The following is an 18,033-nucleotide window of genomic DNA, read 5'->3' as shown; positions in this document are numbered from 1 at the left end:
TATTTATAAGTTTTAAAAATATTTATTATTTTAATTTCTTTATTAATTATATTTAATATTTAATTCTTTAGTTATTTAAATACTTATATTGATAATAAAGATAGTTTATCTTACTTATTTTTATCTTATATTATTTTTATAATATTAATAACTTACTTATCTAAATATTTATCTTACTTTTTTTGACTTTATTCCTAATTTTAAATCAAACTAAAATCTTTCTAAACCTTTTGTTTAATATATCAACAAATTTTGATATAGCTTATAAATTTTTATAATTCTTTTAGTATTTTGTTGGCTACTTCTTAGCTAGTTCTTTGAATATATTAGTCAAATATAACTTATTATAAACTTTCTAATTCTTAATTGATTTCTTTAAGTCTTATTATTCTTATATATTAATATATTTGCTTTTTAACTAAGCTATAAGATACTTAGTCTCCTATCTATTTGATATATAATAATTCTTCTTCTTTTAAGTTAAAAATGTTTGATTATTATATAATAGTTTATAGTAAGTTTTGTCAGCTTTTTATATATAAATATAATATAATATCCTTAATTTATATTAGTTATAAATACTATTGATTATATCATTCTTTAGCTTTAAAGATTATATACTATTTATATTCGAATGTCTAATAGTCCTTCTAATACTTTATTTTATATTTTGTTAGATAGTCTTTACTAGATTCGAAAGTTGTTAGTCTAGCTTTGATAGTTTATTCTAAAATATACTAATATTCTATTTCTACTTTCTTTAATATTTATATAATAGATTTACTAGCATATCTTTTTGAAAAGAAGTTATTTTTTATTTTCTTTACTATATATAGTATATACTAATTATAAATATATATTATCTATAATAAAATATAATAGTCTAAGTTTTAATAATTTAATAAAGAATCTTCTCTAAATATTATAAAGATTCTTAGTTAATTAGCCTATTCTTAGTATATCTAATATATTATAACTCTTACTAGCATAACTTAATAGTCTAGTTTATATAATACTAAATATAAGATATATCTATCATTAGTTTCTAGTTTATAGGCTGATAATAGTATTTCTTCGCTTATAGATTCTAATAATAATATAATTTTCCTAAATAATATTTCTCTTATAAGTATTAATATACTACTTTCTATACTTAAGGTCTTATCTTATAGTTAAGCTTCTAACTTACTATCTTTATTTACATTTATACTATAGATTTATTATATCTTTTTATAATTATATTAAGATAATATAATAATAGCTCTTTACTATTTTAGTAGTTTAAAATATCATCTAATATTTTCTTTATCTAACTTATATTCTTTATACTTATCGTTATAATAGTATATCTAGCTAAAGATATCATATAATATTATATTTATCTACTATTTAGATTTTATAAGTCGTTTAAATTCTTTATATTCTCAAATATAATATCCTTTCTTATTATAGTTATAATATTATATATCTTTCTTATCTTAGATTCTCTTTTATTATCTTTTTTAGAATATATTAATTTCTATAAGTCTTAAGTAGTATTTATAAGCTATACTTTATAACTTATTATAATATTATATTTACTTCTTACTGTTAGCTTAGTATATTAGCTTAAATATCTAATTTCTATAAGATTTCTTCTTAAAACATCTTTTATATAGTCGATTATCAATCCTTATAACTACTACTATAAAATCTATAAAATCATTTAGTCTTTTATATTTAGATAATTCATCCTTTATATTATCCTTTAGTTCTATATAAAATACTATCATAAAAGAGTCGTTAGACTATAATAGTTTAGACAAAATTTGTTAAAACTTAGATAAATACTCTAAAGCAAATCCTTTTTATTTAAGGTTTAACAATTTTCATTTAATAGTTCTTTTTTTATCAGAGTTTCCAAATACTATCTTAATAACTTCTTCAAATTTTTTATAACTTTTGAAGATCTTCCTAGTTTCTTTATCTTATTTTTTTAAGTTTTTATTTTTAAGATAGTTTTTAAAAGTTGGTTTAAACTAGTTAAATATATCTTCTATAAGTAAGTTAACTACTAAAAATACTTTATCATACTTTTATATAATTCTTATTATATCTATATATAAGTAAGCCTTAACTTAAGTTAAGAATTCTTAAAAGGTTCTCTTTTTTCTATTATAAAAGTTAAGTTTCTTTATTTTTACTACTTTTATTCTTTCTAACTTAAGAATTATCTTAAGCTATATAATCTTATTGACTATATCTTATATTATCACTATTAGTCTTTTAATTGTTGACAGTAGTTAAGGAAGGTTATTACTAGATAAGCTTAATGTTGATAGAATGATAGTAGATACTATCATAACTATAAAGATATTACTTAAAGGTATATTGTTAACCTACTAAATAAAAACTTTCAATATATAATGATCCTTCCTATCAATATATCGATAAATAACTAAGAGTCTTTAAGTTTATATCTTAAGATAAGTTAAAAGATATTTAAACAATATTTATAAAAGTAAATAATTATAATTAGTTAGATTCTATTAATTATAAAATCAAACTATAATATAATCAAACTATAATATTAAAAGCTAAAAAGCTAGTCTCTTTATCTTTAGGCTTATAGTCATAAGTATAGTCTTATATAAAGCTATACTTTGCTAGATCATTAGAATCCTTTATAATCTATAGGTGGTAGCTTACTATAGCTTATCATAATCTAGGACATCTAGCTCACGGATGGCCTTTATCTTATCTCTACATAATGTCTCTTCTGTCTCTTATGCCTACCGTAGGGTTTCTGGCGGCAGCCTGTTTTCTGGCCGTAACATTATAGTAGCTAGAAATTGTCGATATTATACTATTATATAATATAAGGTTTACTAAAGGCTTAATTAATATACTTTTATATATAATTTACCTTTTGATAGTCTATTATTGTTAAAATAGTAGTATGAAAACGCTTTAAATTGACTTAACGATTATAAAAGCAATTTTTGAATATACTATAAGTACTTTCTGTCTATAAGATAACTTTAAGGCTATAATTATAGTAGTCTTTGATACTAAATTAAGTAAATTTCTCTTATATAAGGAAGGTAGATAGTCTTAAGATAAGAAATGATTATTATAGATTGTTAGATTATAGATAGATAAAAAAAAAGATGATTATTTATTAGTTTGCTAAGAAAATTTTATTATAAGCTTATTTTATAGTTAGACGAATTTTTTTGACGTTTTTATATAAATATTATCTTTTTATATTCTTAATATTCTATCAATATTATTTAATTAGATATAATTACTTTTAGATAAAGTATAGTTGATATTAATAAGAAGATAGCTATTATTATAAGATTTACTTTAGTTATTTTAGTCTTTATTATTAAATAGCCTTAAGATAAGATTTTCATTAGCTTTAATAGCTTTATTATTATCGTCGAAAAAGGTATTTATTAAAGTAGGATCTAGATATAATCTACTATCAATACTATCTTTAGAATCATTAATAATAGTATTATCAAAAGTTTTAATCTACTTTTTTTTAATATTATAAACAATATTCTTTATAATATATTAAAGATATATTTGATACTTTATAATATCTAGAAAAACATATATTATAATATTTTTAAAGACTTTATTAAAATTGTTAAGAATAATATATAGAAATATAATATTCTTTAAAAATAGTAAATCTTTTATTTACTTTAAAATCTAATAGAATAAAGTTTTATTCTTATTAGAAAGAAGAGTAAAAAATATAATAAAATTAATGTTAATAAAAATAATATTAGTAGCCTAATAGAAAGATAAGTTAAAATAATTTATTTTATAAATATTATCAAAGGTAAAAACTTTAAAATTAAAATATAGTTGATTAAGATTTTATTTATATAACTAAAAAATATATATAATTTATGATTTTTTATTATTTAACATTTTATATTAGATTTAAAGATAATAAACAGTTGATAATAACTTTAATTCTACTAAAAATAGTTAGGTTAGTATTTAGCTACTATCAGCCTTAATATATATCTTTTAAAGCTTATTATTAATATCTTTTATATAGATCTTAAGATAAGGAAAGATCTTTTATAAGCTAAAGATAATATTATAGTAAGTTTGCTTAGGATCGTCAGCTAAAACCTTAATTTACTTACAAATAGCTTTATCTTATTAACGATAATAGTTAGCTAATAGTTAAGATACTTTTATAAGAAAAAGATAATAATTATAAGTAGCTTTAATTATTTTAATTAATATTATAGCTATAGTATATAAAAAATAAGCTTATATTTTGAAAGGATATTTATAATATTATAAGATATATTTTAACTCTTTGTTAGCCTTTATCTTCGATTTAAGAGTATTATAACTATATTAGGCTTAATTATCTAAAAAATAATATATTAAATTGAAGATATAAATCATCTTTAGTAAGCTAAGATAATGATTGGTTTATCTCTTTAAAATAGTAAAACTATCAGCTTTAGCAACTGTCTAAATAATCTTAATAGTTATCATAAAGTTAGATTATATTTTTATAAGATTATCGATAGCTAACGATAATATATCAATAAAAATAGCTTTATCTAACGATAATAATGATAACGATAGACTATCATTAATAAGGATATTGTCAAACGATAGAAACGATAGTGGCAAAGCTATATTATGTTGACGATAGCTTTAAAGATAGATAAGTAGATAGTATTTGAAGATAGCCTTAATTTATAATATTGACAGATTTGACGGATTTTCGTAGATATAGAGATGCGTTTGATGCGTTTGGTATCGAAATATACTGTTTTCGAAGCTATATAGATTTTCTGCAAAAATAAGCGGAGATTCGATGATCGTTACTGGAAACGGTATAATGTGCGTTTTTTCAGCAATCGAGTGTGTGCATTAAGCAAAGCTTCTTGACAATGAGAAGGAATGACTCGACCGCGTAATTTTGACTGGTGGCTAGAAACATAAGGCCTACTAGTTAAGCCTTCTCGAAAGCTTCTTATACTTCTGGATCATTGATATCCGGAAGCAGTCTTTTTCAACTGATTCCGGCTAGCCGAACATCGGCTCCCTACGTGGATGCCCTCTTCTCGTGCGGGATGTGGGTGCCTGCTGGGCTGTCTGTCTACCCCTCCGCTAGGGTAATAAATGTTGGTTCGGCAAGAGTATATATTACTACCTTCTCAACAAAGGTTATTGCCTTTGTAGAAGTTGATGGGCCTATAGTAGTAAATGGAACATTCGAGAGCTTGATAGTACTACGAGTCTCAACATTGAGGAACTTTACCTTCAAGAATTAACGTTTATTACTCTGGCGAAGGAGTAGTTCAAGAGTTGTCAATATGTAGAAAATCCCTCCAAGTTGATCGCTCCATTGGATTTCGTTATCAAAATTCGAGAGATGTCGTAGAAGTGTGAATCGACCAAACCTCATGCCAGGCTTGCTCATGTCTTTGGACTTGGGAGCCACTCATCCGTCGTGGAGGTCTGCAAGGCAATACTACGCAGAGCCACGCCTTAACACGCACAACTTAGGATCAAAGACCAGAGATCTAGCCTGTTTGCGATACACTATTTTTTATATGAGTATAGAAAAGGAACACCGTTGAGATCACTGGTTCAGAGTAGCTCAGCTGAAGGAGTCTAACTCAGGTCTCTCAGGTCCGCGCCGCCCGTTCAAGCCCTGCCTGTAGGATTTGTATTCAATGCAAAGCGCTGAAATGCGTTGGCATTACACCGGTAGAGCATTTTCTCGTTCACCATCGATGATGCTATGGTTTAATTTGGACGGCAAAATACCTAGTTGTCTTACGATTCCTAGATGTGAGACCTCTTGATATTACGCGATGAAAGCATCATTCAAAGTAACAAGAGAGACCAGTGACTGACTTCTCTTTGATGTCTCCCTTGGTTTTCTCTAACTTGATGATCTAATGCAAAATGAGTGCTGTTAAGGTTGAGTGCATATTACGGGGGAGCCCTTTAGCGCCTTACCGGGCGGCTGGTTGATGTCTCTCGCTGTGCCACACACTTTGTCTGAGACAGCACGCCATGTTATGTGGCTGCTGTCTGCTCATCCGTGTCAAGTCTGCTTGAAACAAGATTGGGCTTGGTGAGATAAGCGCTGATGGCCTCAAGCTTGCCGAGCAGCTGCCCAATATGTGCGCACGTGGATTGCCTCTTCGTTGGGGCCAGCTCATTGGCAGCGATGCTTGGCCCCCAATTGCAGTGCCTCAACCTGCGAGAGAGGGTCGAGATACCCTCTTCCAAGTCCAAAGCTCGTTAGTGGAGGCTATCCAGCGCCAGATATCTTGTCAAAATGGTAGCTTTTCGGTATAGCTATGCGCCGCTCGACGCTTCCGATGGAATCCGTCTCTTGAGCCTCTTGCCGGGCGACGGCCATGCGTCAATCGAAGTGGAGATTTTCCACACCACTTTGGGCACTCATCCCGCCTACGAAGCCCTCTCCTATGCCTGGGGCAAAGCCGACTTTGCGTATGAAGTATCTACAGGGTCATCGTCGCTTGCCGTCTCGACGAATCTCTACGAGGCGCTGCAGCGCCTTCGGCGGCCGGATGTGAAGCGTGTAATGTGGATCGATGCTCTGTGCATCAACCAGGCGGATGTCGCAGAGCGCAGTTGCCAGGTGGGCAAGATGCGCGACATCTATAGGGGCGCAGAGTTAGTTGTTGTCTGGATAGGCGAAGAGAGCGCTACCAGTACTCGCGCGATTGACTTTATCCGCCTCATGGGAAATGAGAACCCTGATCCGTCCGTGGGCGCGGAGAAGAAGACGTGCTACCCACGCGCGCACATTCAATACGGATGGCCGATTTTGTTCCCCAATTACTGGTATCGGTCTTACGCTGGTTGGTCATCCAACGAGGACTGGGAGACTCTTGATGAGTTGGTAGCAAGGCCGTGGTGGTCGCGGACTTGGGTCGTTCAGGAAGTCTGGAGTGCCAGAAAAGTGATCTTGCAATGCGGAGCTGCAATTATCCGATGGAGAACAATCCAGGAGGCTCTCAATTACTCGGAGGCATGGGATGATATGGGACAAACATTATTGGAAAGTGGCAACACAGCGCGACTAGAGAAGTGGAAGACGCTGAAGCGGCGGTGGGGTCTGGCTCTTCACATTGCCCATGAGAGAGTTAATGGCCGTGGGCTCTCTGATGTCCTTTGGAACACTTGGGATCGTGACGCTGCTGATCCCAGAGATAAGGTTTTCGCTGCGCTGGAGCTCATAGCTGATGAGACCAGACCGCACATGCACGCGGACTATACCAAGCCTATGGTGGAAGTGTATAAAGAAGCAGCTCGTAACATCATCGACTTGGAAGACCATATGGATATCCTCTTGGCGGCCAACGGATTATCACGAACGGACGGCTTGCCATCATGGGTGCCGGACTGGAGGCAAGAGGCGAATGACCACCGACCTACTCTGTTTGTCAATAGAGATAGACTTTTCCAATCATATTACACCGGCTCAACCTCAAATATTGTAGCTACGGAATGCGGATTCGGAGCAGCGGGAAGAAGAAGACCGAAATACGAGTTTGATGACGATGTGCTGGGAGTCTCTGCTGTCTTGATTGATAGCATAATGGGACTCACGCCCACTTTCCAAGTCGACCCAGATCCGCCACTATGGGAGATTGATAATAGCTGGCGAGACAAAAAGCCAGCCGGGGTGGAAGAATCGTTACAGAGGGGTATCAGTGAAGCTGTCCAGCTTGCGGCCACGGCAACAGCCACTCCGGCGACAGACAGGGGATTGCAAGAGAAAGTTCTTAGGGTCCTTGCTGCAGGCTGGAGGAAGGATTCAGCCCGTAACATTGCTAGAAATGTCATGAGACGTCGGAGATTCTTCGTTACTGGTGGGAATCGCTTATGTATCGGCCCTCACGAAGCGGAAAAGGGCGACGAAGTATGGATAATTGGAGGCTGCAATTACCCAATCATTCTCCGCAAAAACAGTATGAACGGTCACTATGGACTGGTAGGGGAAGCCTATGGTGAGTTGGCTACATTGTAATGTCATTTTTATAACTGACAATCTGCGGTAGTGAATGGTATCATGGAAGGAGATGCTGTTGGCGATAAGATGAAACCTCCATGGTTCCCCTATGGTAGGGAACGCTGGCGAGTGGTAGAACCGGAGGAGAACGACGGCATCCGACTAGAAGATGTGCAATGGCAGATGATCAGCATTCAATGAATCTAGTCAACCTCCACTCCCGATCTCTTGTTTTGACCTCCATCAACGTCGATGCCTGCTTTCCGCGCCTCCTGAATAGATTCTCGAGCTGAGGCCTGTTCACGCTTCTTTCTATCAACAACGCAAGTTAGACACTGTTACATCATAATGCAATTCAACTAGAGTTGCTACACGTGCTCACCTGTCAAGATCTGAAGCATAGTCGTCCAGTCCAGGATTCTCCCCTGCAGCCCGCTGCGTCCCACTCTTGCGCTGCACTGCATCTGCAACCTCGCCCTCCCCATATGTCGCCACCTGCTCTGCATCTACGTTCTCGTTTTCAGGGACAGACTGTTGACCCTCTTCACTTTTGTGGTATGTCTCGCGCGCCTCTCTTGCGTCCGTTGGCCCACTCCCGTGGGTGCCCCTGCCCAGGGATTGCGGTACAGCATCTTCATTGCTTCGCTGAGAGTCGGCACCTCGAACCTCTGTCGAGTAGGGTCCGTGTCCGTGACTGGCAGCAGCCTTCTCGGCTGGATTCTGTGTCGCGGGGTTGGCAGCTTCAGTGTAAGCTTCCGATTTTGGGGGCTGCGCGGGGCCGGAGGGCTCGAGACTAGACATGATGGAGTTCTATTGTGTAGAAGTAGGTGGGATTCCAAGATCGAGAATATAAATCACGGCTTTCAAATATATATATTCAGCTCAAATGAAGTAATTCGCATAGGAAAAACTTGAGCCCAAACACGGCGACGATGTCATTGAAGCTCTGCCCACGCATGACAGGTCGATGACGTATGGAGCTCGGGCGCTAATTCAGCACCGCGCGACCACTTGATAGCCATCCACGGTTCGTGGATAAGGTAGCCGCAACCTTATCACAAGCAGCCGCAGACAACTATATGCGTCGATATCTTTGCAGGGAAATGTTAAGTGACGTGACCTGCCGTTTGTGTACGTCCCAGAGACAGTTTGATAATGTCGGTGTTGTACATGGCATGGTCGTGAGTCCCTTTCCTCAAAGGTTGACCGAGCGAGCGGCCCACAGTGGGAAATTGGTCTATGGGCGCTAATACTCCGCGATCCAGCTTGCCGGCAATTGGGGATCTTTTGCGCTATTTCTTTGGACGCTGTTCTGGGGCGCCAAGTGAGCCTTGAGGGAGCTCCAGGGCAGCTCATCCTTGAAGTCTTTGCCTGAACGCCGGTGGCAAGCCACAAGAGGTCGGCACTGGCGTGGCAGTGCAGTGGACTCGCATTACCCCTGAAACCAGGCGTGCTGAAGATGCTACATTGCCACCACGTGTGCCAGGAAGGTGTCTCCTTGGACGGACGAATCCGCGCGCTGCAGAACTGTTGCAACCCCAAGCGGCGGTTTCATTCCACTATTCCTGGGCGGGAAATAACTCCATGATTGGAGCCCCTCGGCGGCCTCGCAAATCGTAATCAACCTGATCCGAGATGCACTCCGCAATGGCCAAGCGGCCGACAACGTTTTGGGCACGTTCATGTGAGAGCGGCATAAAATGGCCGTTGCATCCTCCGTCTTGTTGTGTTGCGGTCTCTCGCAAGTGCTGCGAACTAATTCGCTGTTCAACCTAAGATGCGTGCCGACGCAGTGTTTGGCTTCGCGCTTCTAGCAGCTGAAAGTGTCCTGGGTGCACGCATCCTACAGGGCAACGATGATGGCTGGGCCGAGCTGTACATTCGTTCATTCAACGACGCTTTGAATGCCGCAGGCCACGACGTCGTCCTGTCTGCCCCTGCCGAGAACAAGTCGGGAACAAGTGAGTTTGCTGTGCATGGTGCTGTGCAGAGTTAGGACAACATCACTAATATCGCAAAGGCTCCCTGGATGCCGAGCCAAGCCCTCGGACTACGGCATGCCAGTACAACAGCTGTCCAGCGAACAGTGGCCCTGTTGGCAGCAATGCCACGAACCCGCGTCTTAACTGGGTGAATGCATATCCGGTTACTGGAGTTCGCTACGGCATTGACACATTCGGCCCCCAGTTCTGGAACGGCCAGGGCCCCGAGCTGGTTGTAACTGGCCCGAATGTCGGCTCTAATTTGTGGCTTTCCGTCCCCTTCTCCGGCACTGTCGGGGCTGCCGTCTACGCCGCCCACAATGCCGGCATTCCATCAATTGCCTTTTCGGGTGCTTCAGATGGCACGCTTGCATGGAACACTTTCCCACCACCGCAACGCAGCTTGCTTTACGCTCAACTAGCCACTCAACTGACCAGCGCAATTCTTGCATCTGGCGCACCCTATTTGCCCAGCGATGTTTGGCTGAATGTCAACTTCCCGGAGGTGGAGGGTACCTGCACGCAAGCAAGCAGCTTCAAGTGGGTGCTAAGCCGCATCAACCCCGGACTTTTATCAGCGCCAGATGTGCAGCACTGCGGTAGTACACGGCTGCCCACCGAGACGGATGTGTCTAATACGGATGGCTGCTATATTTCTGTCAGCGTCGGTGACGCGAATGATAAGACAACAGCTGCCGCGGATAAGCAGGCTGTGGTATTGCAGAAACTTAGCAGTCTACTTACTTGCTTGCCCTAATTGACAGCTCGACAAATATAACATCATGTCTCAATTGTTCTATCCGTCCACTACTCGCACGTTTATATTGATCTTGCATTTGAAAGTTGGAATTGTTTGAAAGCACTATGCATCGCTCATTATTCGTTGGTCACATGCTCTCTAATCTCTTACTCCTGCCGCAGTCCGAATGGGTCAGCTAGGTCTACCATCGCTTCCCATAGCCGAGCGTCCTCGCTGTCTACGTATTTACACTCTTTCTCGTCCTCACTATCTTCTGATATGCAACCCAGGAACGGCCTGGTCTCCGGTGCGCACACTTTGCCGTCTGTTGGCAAAGTCCCTTTCTGAAAATACTCACGAATCACCTTCGCCGTACAAAGGGACGGTGTCGAATGCGAGCAGTGTCCCTCCGAGTCCTGCTGCAGCACTTGACTTCCGGGGAACAAGGTCGAGACACGGCGGGCATTCCTCACGGGTGTCACAGTGTCGTGTGAGTTGCCAATGATCAGCAGTGGGTGCGATGTGTTCGCCCACTCCTGCTTCTCAAAGGTAAGATCCGGCTTCCACTCGGGGTGGACCGTGTAGCCAACACAGGCGAGCTTGTTACGTGCCCAGCTGGGACTGATCCATCGACCTTGCGATTGCAACTCTTCTAGATAGTCTTGGAAACCGGTCCGAGTGAGAGAAGTTGAGCCAGCCATGTCCATGCATGATATCGATTGCGATGCCCCTACTCCAGATATGTAAGGAATGCAGCCTCCAAGATTCGAGTCATCCTGCCCACATTCGATCGGGACTAGCCGAGCCTGCTTTCTAACAGCCATGTTCGTCAACGCCGGAGCCGAACCATTCCGACTCTCTATGGCAAGGAGCAGATCGAAGAGTCCCTCAGCAAAGGAGAATGGAAAGTACATCCCTGTAAGAAGGATGAGATGCACATCGCCATATGTGATGATCTCAGGGCTGACGGTGTTTCCATCCGTGACGGCCACCGCGAGGGGGCTGCCCCTGAGCGACATCAGGATTGCTGTGAAGCGAGACTCAACATCCTCCGCAGACGAGCCAGTGTACAACGGGCAATTGCCAGGGCCAGCTCGAAAGCAATACTCGCAGAATTTGGTGATGATCATATTGGAATCTTGGAGCTGCGTCAGCCAGTGGCCGCCATAGTGATCCGCAGGATCCACGACACCATCAAGGATCATTCGACCAATGCGATCGGGGTGCAAGGCTGCAAATGTCGCGCCGAGCAGCGTTCCGTAGCTCATGCCCCAATACTGAATTGCTTCTTGCCCCGGCTTGTACGATGCACGCTGCATAATCTCGTCCTTGTTGGTGGTCGACTGCTCCTGGATGAGCCTGGTCGCCTCTTTCGCTCTCCACTCGCCCTCTTTCTCGACAATCTGGAGCATGTCCTCGGCCACCTGAGCAGTATTCAAATACCGAAGAATGCCCGACTCGTCTTCACCATAAGAGCAACTTCGTCCCAGCGCCTCTGCTCTGGCCCATTCCATGCCGATGATGCTCTCGCTATCCCACAGAAGACCATAGTCTGGTTGCCTCAACAGCCATGTCTGCTGATTGAAGCCGTCCGGGAAGCATCGTAGGCGAGGTGTTGTGTTGTTTACACCCCGCGGGTCAAACGACAAGATGTCAAAGAACTTGGCGTCTGGGGATTCTGTCCCTTCGGCAACGTCGACCAGCGTCTGCAAACTCTTGCCATCCGACAAAACCTGGTATACACCAGATTCTCCAGGGCCACCAGGGTTGAGCAGAATCGGCCCACCGTAACGTGGGTCTGTCACAGGCACTTTAGCCGGCAGCTTGATGATGGCAATCTCTACGGAGGGGCCGTCAGCCCTGTCGTCGGTTGTCGCATTCCAGTTGATCGGTACGGACAGTCGCGCACAGAAATAATCAGAGAAACACGGAGTGTATTGCAAAGACTTGCTGGGTGCAACGTAGTCCCAGCGGAAACTGCGCGTTGCCGTTTCGGCGTCGCTGCTGTCTGGGGGTAACGGAAGCCGCACGGCACGCGACCAGGGCGAAATCAAGGCCCAAATCAGTAGGGCTGTCAACGATAAAGCGACTACCTTGCGCTTTTTGGGCTGGGCCGGCTTGATTGTCGAGTCTCCAGTGGGAGAAGAGTTGTCTGATAACAACCAAGCCTTCTCCATTGTGCTTCAAAGCATCCCGCACAGCGGTGAACAGAGAAAAGAGGGAGAAGAGAAAATCGAGCGTCAGGGAATCTCTCGGTCAAAGCTAGAGACTCTAGCCCTCACTTCAGCTTTTACCCAACCATCTAGAACACCCGGGAATATCAGTGGGGGGCGCGATAGCCGGTGCATTTTCAACGCTATCTGGACCCTATCAGCTATGATAAGGCATTCCTCACTCGTACAGTACTGGACCATCCGCTAGCACTGGGGATTTGAAGCCCATGTCGATCAGCTTGGCACCTGACTGAAATCTTATCAGATCGAACCCGTGCGTATTTGTGGCCAATGGTCCGCTGTTCTGATTGATTACAGTGCGCCATCTTGCATGGCGCAGGCAGGGTTCCCAATATTGGTCAACTCATTCACATCAGATAAAAGCTGCTCTTCACCTGGCAACACCTTAACATTAATCAGCTGTAAATGTCAGCATTGTAAAGTATACATAGTCTATGTTACGGTCGCTGGACAGCATTCCCGGTCGGCATTTTACTAGCCACAGGTCTTTCGAGATGAACAGCCGATGTACAATATTCTTACAAAGCGTACGGCTCGGTGATTCCTTTAGGTGCTCTATCTAGTCGCTAAATATATCATTATTGTGACGATATGTACATGATTATATACTTCGTCGGGTACCAACAAATTCCTCAGACAAATCAAAGAAGCAATCGATCGATCGAGTACCTTTTTCTATGCTTAAGCCAGCATACCCTGCGAATCAAACAGACTTCACGAATAGCTCCGATGCAAAGTGTTCAAGGTAGCTTGAATCCACCAGTGATTCCGCGTTGGAAGAGGCCATCGGGGTCATACTTTTTGCTTGCCTCCCGCATAAGCCGCAAGCTTTCTTCCCCGCAACCTGTATATGGGTTCTGAAATTCCATGCAATAGTTCATAAATCTGTACGGGTGGTCTGCTTTTCTCGCAGCAGCAGCTTCGTCTATTCGTTCCAGAGCACGTTGGATAGTTGAACGGACATGCTTGTCATCTTCAGCCCGAGACCATGTCAGAGAGCAGTTAAAGATGATTAAGGGCTCAGTACAGCCCTCGAGGCCGAGCACGTTTGGATCACCCTTGTTCATCCACGCAGGTAGAATTGCCTGATAAGTGAAGGGGAACAGTAGGCCTTTCACGTTCCGCAATTCGGTCGTAGTCTGACAGAATATCTCGTAGGCAGCTTTCAAGGTCTCGGCATCGTTGCGGATAGTTGTAGTTCCCTGCATATGCCTGGTACCGGCCGGAGCGCTTTTGCCGAGGTTTTCCACGGCATCGGTATGGCTCTGTACCTTACTGGTGCTGTAGACACTCCATATAGAGCTGAAGCCGGTTTCTTTCCAGTGGGCTGGCCACTTGTTGTTACTAGGAGCCTTGGTATACGCAAGATGCATGGCAATGACTTGGAAGGGAAGGCCCTGTACAAAGCAAAATGACAATATCGGGCCAGCGGCGTTCTCGTCAAACCCTTCAGAACCTGCCCGTTTGAGGTAGTCATGATAAGCATTCAAGGCTTTTGCCTTCTGGAACACCGCCGGTGCGAAGAACTGTCCAACCCAAATCGGCTCGGAGGGTATGCTTCGCAGCGTAAAGCGAGTCACGATGCCAAAGTTGCTCGAGCCGCCCTTCAACACGCGCCACAAATCGGGGTGCTCCGTGGCCGAAGCAGTCACGACCGTTCCGTCGGCGAGTACGACCTCATAGCTCACGGCATTGTTGCAAACAAAGCCATGTCTGGGAGAATAGAAGGAAATCCCGCCTTTGGTGATGGGCTGTCAGCATTTATCATCTCCATTGGAAACCAATCCCGTAATGGAACCATAGAGATCTTACCCTGTAATGTTAACCCACCCACACCAACAGGTACGTTTCTTCCTCCCATGACAGTTATCCCTTTCTCATCCAATTTCTTGTACACTTCGAGCCATTTGGAACCAGTTCCAAGAGTAACAGTGGCTCCATCGGCAGCAGGCGTTACTTCACGGAAGAGGCTAAGATCAATAACAACGCCATCCTGAACTGTCGCCGAGCCCAGTCCCGGATTGCAACCTCCACTCCTGACAGCGAATAAACCTGAGTCAGAGCTCTCTGCCTGGCTGCGGGCGTCATATTCCCGTTTCAAGATCGCAATGGCCTTGCTGAGCTGTGGTGTATCTGGCGGGCGTACGATGCATGCAGGGATGACTTCGCGATTGTGCTGAGCCCAGGCGGCATTCACGGCCTCCTGGAAAGCTTCGACGTTAGACTGGAGAACGACACAGTCGGGAAGCTCGGCAAGAAGCTCTTGTATGTGCTTTGGAAGCTGATCATTTGGCACGGTTGCCAATGGGTACTGCCCAGTGGCCGTTTCTTTTTGGGCCGCCATGAGGGCTGAAATTGACAAATGCTGTCGTATTCACCTTGATGGTCTGCAAAATACAAATCACGTCAGAGCAAGAGTCTGTTTTATAATCGGCTTCAACACATTTCTATACCTGGTCAACCGCTATCACTACGCCGCACAAGCGCATCCTCCCGTCTGACAGCAGGACATTTCAGGGCGCAATCTCTCAAATGCAACCAATTGAATGGCACTCTAACGATCCTGCGGCTCCTCCGCCCTCGTGCACAAACCACATTTACTGGGCCAACACAGACACCGGTGGACCCGCAAAGACCTAAGTTTCATCAAGCATCAATCTGCGCTAGGCCAAATACCGGCACTCGAAAAGAAAAGTAATTAGTCTATCAAAGTGACTCCAGTGATATTTGATAATATGCTGGTCAAGGCGTATATTGCTGGTCCGGACATCTCAGTATTCGTGACGTGCAATCCTACAGTGATTAGACTCGACTTTTATAGCAAAAGACAATCCAAAGAAGGACTCATGTGCTAGGCCAGCTAGTCAGGGCACTACCTCAAGTGTTCCAGATTTTTTGCCTGAATGGGCCTCGACTGCCCCCATTGCGTTCAAGGCGAGTAGCTCTTCTCAGATGTTGGGGACAGCTCAGACAATGCATTCAGCCGCCTCACAAACTTTTAAGCATTTGCCACCAAGTTTCGGTTTCACGGTACATGTAAATGTCTCAGAGTGCACTTTTGATAAGTGGAAGGAGGTGGTTTTCAATTCCCCTGATTTGCGATGATCATTCAATGCAAGCTGCGGCAGTCATAGGACTGGCTTTGGTGATAGGTGGATATGGGCATCACAGTACCCGTGGATGAAATGCCTCTTTGTCTTAAATACAAGCATGGTTCCAGTATTAGTACACAGATTTGGATCAGAAGGCATCCCAGCGAAAGAAAGAATTATACTCCTGTCATATATCTTCGCTATCAAAATGAAGATGAAATTGGCAGTCGTTTTGCTTCATCTTTATTCTCTCGGCGCCGCCCAGAGAATAGGAACCACAATCCCGGAAGTACATCCCAAGATACAAACCCAAACCTGCACTACAGCTGGGGGATGTGTTGACAGGCAGACTTTCCTTGTCACTGATGCTCTGTCTCGACCATTTCATGCAGTGGACAATTTTGATATTCCCTGCTCACCTGTCAATAACACTTTGTGTCCAGATGCTGCAACTTGCGCGCAAAATTGCGAGCTCGAGGGTGTCGAGTATGGGAGTCTCGGAGTTCTTACGACTGGTTCAGCCCTCACGATGCGACAGTACCTGTTCGACGGGACTGCCTTCAAATCAGTCAGCCCACGTCTTTATCTGCTCGCCGAAGACGAAAAGAATTACGAACTCTTGAAGCTTGTCAACCAAGAGCTTACATATGATGTTGACGTGTCACAGCTGGGATGTGGTATGAACGGAGCATTGTATCTATCAGAGATGGACGCATCAGGGTCCCGCAGCGACTTGAATCCTGCTGGTGCTCAGTATGGCACGGGATACTGTGACGCGCAATGTTTTAATGTCTCATTTATCAACGGATTAGTACATATTACTGTCTACTTTGAGAGCTGTGACTAACGGTTGACTAGCCTAATCTCAACAATTCTGGATCCTGCTGCAACGAGATGGACATCTGGGAAGCCAACTCAATGGCAAATGCACTCACACCACATACATGCAGCCGTGTAGGCTCCTTCCTTTGTGCCGGCGAAGAGTGCGGCAAGACCGAAGTTGGAGTTTGTGACAAGAACGGATGCGGCATCAACCCTTTTGCCACGGGGTCTAAAGACTTCTACGGCCCAGGCATGACAGTCGACACGAGTAAACCATTCACCGTGGTCACACAATTCCTTACCGCGGATAACAGTTCGACCGGCGAATTGAGCGAAATTCGCCGTCTGTATATCCAGAACGGGAATGTCATTGAGAACGCGCCCGTTAGCACAAACGAGGCGGCAGTTGCTGGCGCTGTCACTCAAGATTTCTGCAGCGCGAGCAATGCGTCAAGCTTCCTCCGACTTGGCGGTATGTCGGGCATGGGCGCATCCTTGGCCCGCGGAATGGTGCTCATTTTCAGCATATGGAACTCGGAAGGAGACTTCATGAATTGGCTTGACAGTGGAAACGCCGGTCCTTGCAGCAATACTTCTGGAGATCCTGCCTTGATTGTGGCAAATAACCCTGAGGTGTCCGTCACATTCTCTAACATTCGGTGGGGAGATATCGGCTCAACTTTCAATACATCTACGGCGGGGACAACATCTCAGGTGGTGAATACCAATCTAAAGGCAGCAAACGGTGCGCTAAGCCGGTACACTGTCGGTGGGAGCATATGGCTGGGTATCGCTGCCGCAATGATTTATGTTTTGTAGGTGGTATTGGTTGGCATCTTTAGAAATAGCCAGATGTCAGAATCCGGCATAGATCAAGCACCACGTCGTTGATTGTGCATAGAAATAATTGTAAACAAAGTCCGATTATGAGAGGAGTTCTTGAATGAAAAGCTGGGTCTTCATTCTTTGATGTCTGTTCTTGTGTAATAAACCAATCCCGCTTTTGTGTGACCCATCCAATTCCTAATCACGGCATCCAAAGGGAAGTGACAGGCCGCTAAAGAATGCCGTCTGCGGGATGGGACGAATTCCATACCTGTTATGCCCTCCACAAGCGACAAGACAAGTGGATGGTCCT

General features: G+C 42.6%; 3 protein-coding genes across 3 annotated transcripts; 1 reads left to right on the top strand and 2 right to left on the bottom strand.

Annotated features, from left to right (window-relative positions):
- Nucleotides 1-8,229: 8,229 nt before the first annotated feature.
- UCRPA7_3515 (hypothetical protein) lies at nt 8,230-8,827 on the bottom strand (the record flags this gene model as incomplete). Its single annotated transcript, XM_007916093.1, has 2 exons — nt 8,230-8,338; nt 8,409-8,827. 2 exons carry the CDS (start codon nt 8,825-8,827, stop codon nt 8,230-8,232), a joined length of 528 nt encoding a protein of 175 aa, XP_007914284.1.
- Nucleotides 8,828-9,803: 976 nt separating this feature from the next.
- Nucleotides 9,804-10,765, top strand: UCRPA7_3514 (putative acid phosphatase protein; the record flags this gene model as incomplete). Its single annotated transcript, XM_007916087.1, has 2 exons — nt 9,804-9,987; nt 10,047-10,765. 2 exons carry the CDS (start codon nt 9,804-9,806, stop codon nt 10,763-10,765), a joined length of 903 nt encoding a protein of 300 aa, XP_007914278.1.
- A 149-nt stretch (nt 10,766-10,914) lies between these two features.
- Nucleotides 10,915-12,924, bottom strand: UCRPA7_3513 (hypothetical protein; the record flags this gene model as incomplete). The annotated part of the gene is made up of 1 exon (XM_007916164.1): nt 10,915-12,924. One exon carries the CDS (start codon nt 12,922-12,924, stop codon nt 10,915-10,917), a length of 2,010 nt encoding a protein of 669 aa, XP_007914355.1.
- Between the last annotated feature and the right edge of the window lie 5,109 nt (nt 12,925-18,033).

This window comes from Phaeoacremonium minimum, assembly GCF_000392275.1.
Source record: "Phaeoacremonium minimum UCRPA7 unplaced genomic scaffold PA7_03_scaffold_288, whole genome shotgun sequence".
In the NCBI taxonomy this organism is placed as follows: Eukaryota; Fungi; Ascomycota; class Sordariomycetes; order Togniniales; family Togniniaceae; genus Phaeoacremonium; species Phaeoacremonium minimum.
This window is presented reverse-complemented; position numbering and strand designations above follow the sequence as displayed.